General features: G+C 40.0%; 1 protein-coding gene across 1 annotated transcript in view; it reads right to left on the bottom strand.

Annotated features, from left to right (window-relative positions):
* eif3ha (eukaryotic translation initiation factor 3, subunit H, a) overlaps positions 1 to 3,048 on the bottom strand; it is a 75,010-nt gene that overhangs the window by 30,791 nt on the left and 41,171 nt on the right. Inside the window, exon 3 of the mRNA XM_016536327.1 lies at positions 101 to 268. Coding sequence (XP_016391813.1) covers positions 101 to 268 — 168 coding nt within the window. The remainder of the gene's footprint in view (positions 1 to 100; positions 269 to 3,048) is intronic.

Raw genomic sequence — 3,048 nt, 5'->3', positions numbered from 1 at the left:
ACTTGGAATATCAAAACGATGGTCAAATCCTGAACGCACGGCTGATTCCAGCCTGTGAATGCACTGTGTGTATCTTGGGTTATTAACTAATGAGACTCACCATAAATAAGCACCACAGACTCTTCGATTGCATGCTGGTAGCTGAACTGCGAGTCCAGCAGGGCTCGGCTGACAAAAGAGCCGTAGTACGTAGACTGATACCAGCCGACGTGGAGATGGTCGATGTTCACATGCCGGAGACTCCTCATCATCTCCATCTGGTATTGAACTGGAAAAGATGAAGAGAAAAAGCACAAGAGAGAGAAAATGAGTTTATATCTGCTTTATGAGAAATGATTGTGCTGGGTAAAGAAAGTTTGACATTTCCAGAGCCGTTCATTAGTCAAAGCAAAAAGCTTCAAGCTGGTGCATCATGAGAGAGCATACGAGTGAGATACTAGAAGAACAATGGCTGGGTGGATTCCCAATATCAAATTTTCCCAGTGCACATTCATTTGACCAAAAGCACAATACTAATGCAGTGACTTCCCAACGGTGTTTGATGGATTAGACATATTATTTGAAGCTTCATCTAACATGCTCCATTATAACTCGCCTACATCCAGTTATTGCACAGATATGATAAAAATGTAACTAAAAGAGATTAGGCATGTTTAAAATCAACTGTAAAAAAACAAAAAACAAATTTTTATTAATTAAAATTACATTAAAATGTTTGAAAACACAACCATAAAAATCTACCTCTGATTACTGTCAAACTGATTTTTTTTTTAAATGCAGTAAATAATTCAATATTATAAAGCTTAAAAATATTAAATCAATTAAAAAAAAAATATGATAAATTAAACTACATAAATTACAAAAAATAAATTAGAAAAATAAAAAAAAGTACAATTGTGTTTATAGTCACACACTTATAATGCAAGGTATTACAGAGTTTAAAAGCAGAAACATGAAGCTTGTATCTCCGTTAAAGTGCTTACATAAATTCTTCCTTCCAAACAAGTGTGTTACTTGAGCTGTAAAGTTGTCAAACCATGCTTTCAGCAGTCAAACTACATTTCCAGGCAGATGAACTTTAGTTATGCAGATGCTTGCCTTAGCAAACAGCGCTAATAAACCCCAGCACACCTCCTATGAACACCACATCCTAATCCGATAAAGTCTCAATACAAATTTTAGGTGCACTGTCTGTAAAAAACTGCAAGCCTCTGCAAGTTTGCTCGAGTGATCTGGCACAGCCAGACAGGAGAAAAGAGAGAAGAAGGGCAGCAGATTATGGGGAGAGATGTCAGCTCTTCAGAATGCCGGGTGAAGAGGGGACAGCGGTGAACTTTAACAAGGATTTACACAGGGACAGCTCACTTTCGGCTGGAGGAGCACGAATGTCACATCTGCAGGAGAGGAGAGAGGCAGATGAATCGGTCTGAACAAACGAAGCAGACTCCACACCTCGACTCAGATGTAGCTGCTTATAAATAAACCCTACTGGGAGGCAAGCAAATGTGCAGTGCACACTCCAGGAGACCGTGTTAAAGAGAGTGGGCATCTTTCGGATGAAGTCGATTCAAATCCATGCACTGGGGTAAGTTTAATTGCCTGTGCCAGCTTTTCCAGGCAGTTGGTGGAGCAGGATAGAGATCCGTGGGATGAGGAACGGTCGGGTCGCCTCCTGTTGAAGAGCAGGATCCTGACATGCTGTCACCACTCTGAGACTATATGGGATCCCAGCTCCCTGGATGAAAGCAAAAGAAAAGAAATGGCCTTGAACAACAAAAAGTTGTTGGAGCGCCATGTTTTTTCTCCAGACAGAAGATGGGACTGACAGCGCTCTACTCAAATGCAGATCTGCAAATGCAATTCTAGGCAACATGTTGCAAGTCTTGTTGAACATAATTATGTGTGCTACTAGTGGTAACAAACCTCTCGAGTAGTCAAGGGAGCAAAAGAGCTAATTTCAATAGCCTGGGTCAGTAACCCTGATGTGTAATTCTCGCAGCTAGATATAAACAAGTCGACTTGTTGAGCGATATTCTCTTTAAATGGTTGCTCTGCTATTATAGTAGTTGACCTGAAAGAAAAAACTGGACATACAAGACATTTACACTACTGAACATACATCTCTATTTACACTAGAGATTACATCCATGTTGAGAAAACAGTGTGCACTTGAACTCTGACACATTTCAAAACACGACAATAAACGAGAACTTGCTTGCATATGGCTAGAAGTATTTTGTTCAACTTGCATAGAGTATGTCTTGTGCCTTCCAGCATTATTACAGTCTTGGAAACACAAAACAAGATAATCCAAAGACACATAACTGTTACTCAAGACTGACTGAATCTGTTTGTGGACTGGCAAACACTCAACAGGTGTTTTCTGAGCCATAACACCCAACGTCACAAGAGCCACAAGACGCTGCAAATCAGACCGCTCCTCCACAGACACAATATTTCACCAAACAAACAAAATCTCATCAAATATCAAGAGGATTACGCCTCAATCAGAGTTCTCGTTAGGGCTGTGTATCACCAGCAAAGACACGATACGATGCGTATCACGATACAGGGGCCACGATACGATACGGGACTGCACAGAATTTCGGGACTACAAGAATTTAGTAAAACAGCTGTTTATTAAACACTGCATACCATAGGGCCGTTGCTAACTTTTGGCAGAACAGGCAGTTGACCTCTGCATTATGAAGGGCCTCTATAACTGTACCACAGTACAATAGCCTATAGGTAATGATATGTCGCCATTGTTAACTATTGGCAGAACAGGCACTTGACCTCTGCATTATGAAGGGCCTCTATAACTGTACCACAGTACAATAGCCTATAGGTAATGATATGTCTCATGTTTACATTGGGCACTCCCCACCAGGTACAATATTCTGATTGTTTGCATCTTGTTTTTAAGCCCATAAATAATAATGTACTCGTTCTAATAATTTTATATTGCAATGTACTCATTCTGATATATTAAAATCATCTTAACATTGCTGGTAGGTTATCATTGCACAAATCAACACGTTCTACAAT

This window comes from Sinocyclocheilus rhinocerous, unplaced genomic scaffold (assembly GCF_001515625.1).
Source record: "Sinocyclocheilus rhinocerous isolate Xijiao unplaced genomic scaffold, SAMN03320098_v1.1 scaffold5, whole genome shotgun sequence".
NCBI lineage: Eukaryota > Metazoa > Chordata > Actinopteri > Cypriniformes > Cyprinidae > Sinocyclocheilus > Sinocyclocheilus rhinocerous.
Note: the sequence above shows the minus strand (reverse complement) of the source record. Positions and strands in the feature narration are given on the sequence as shown.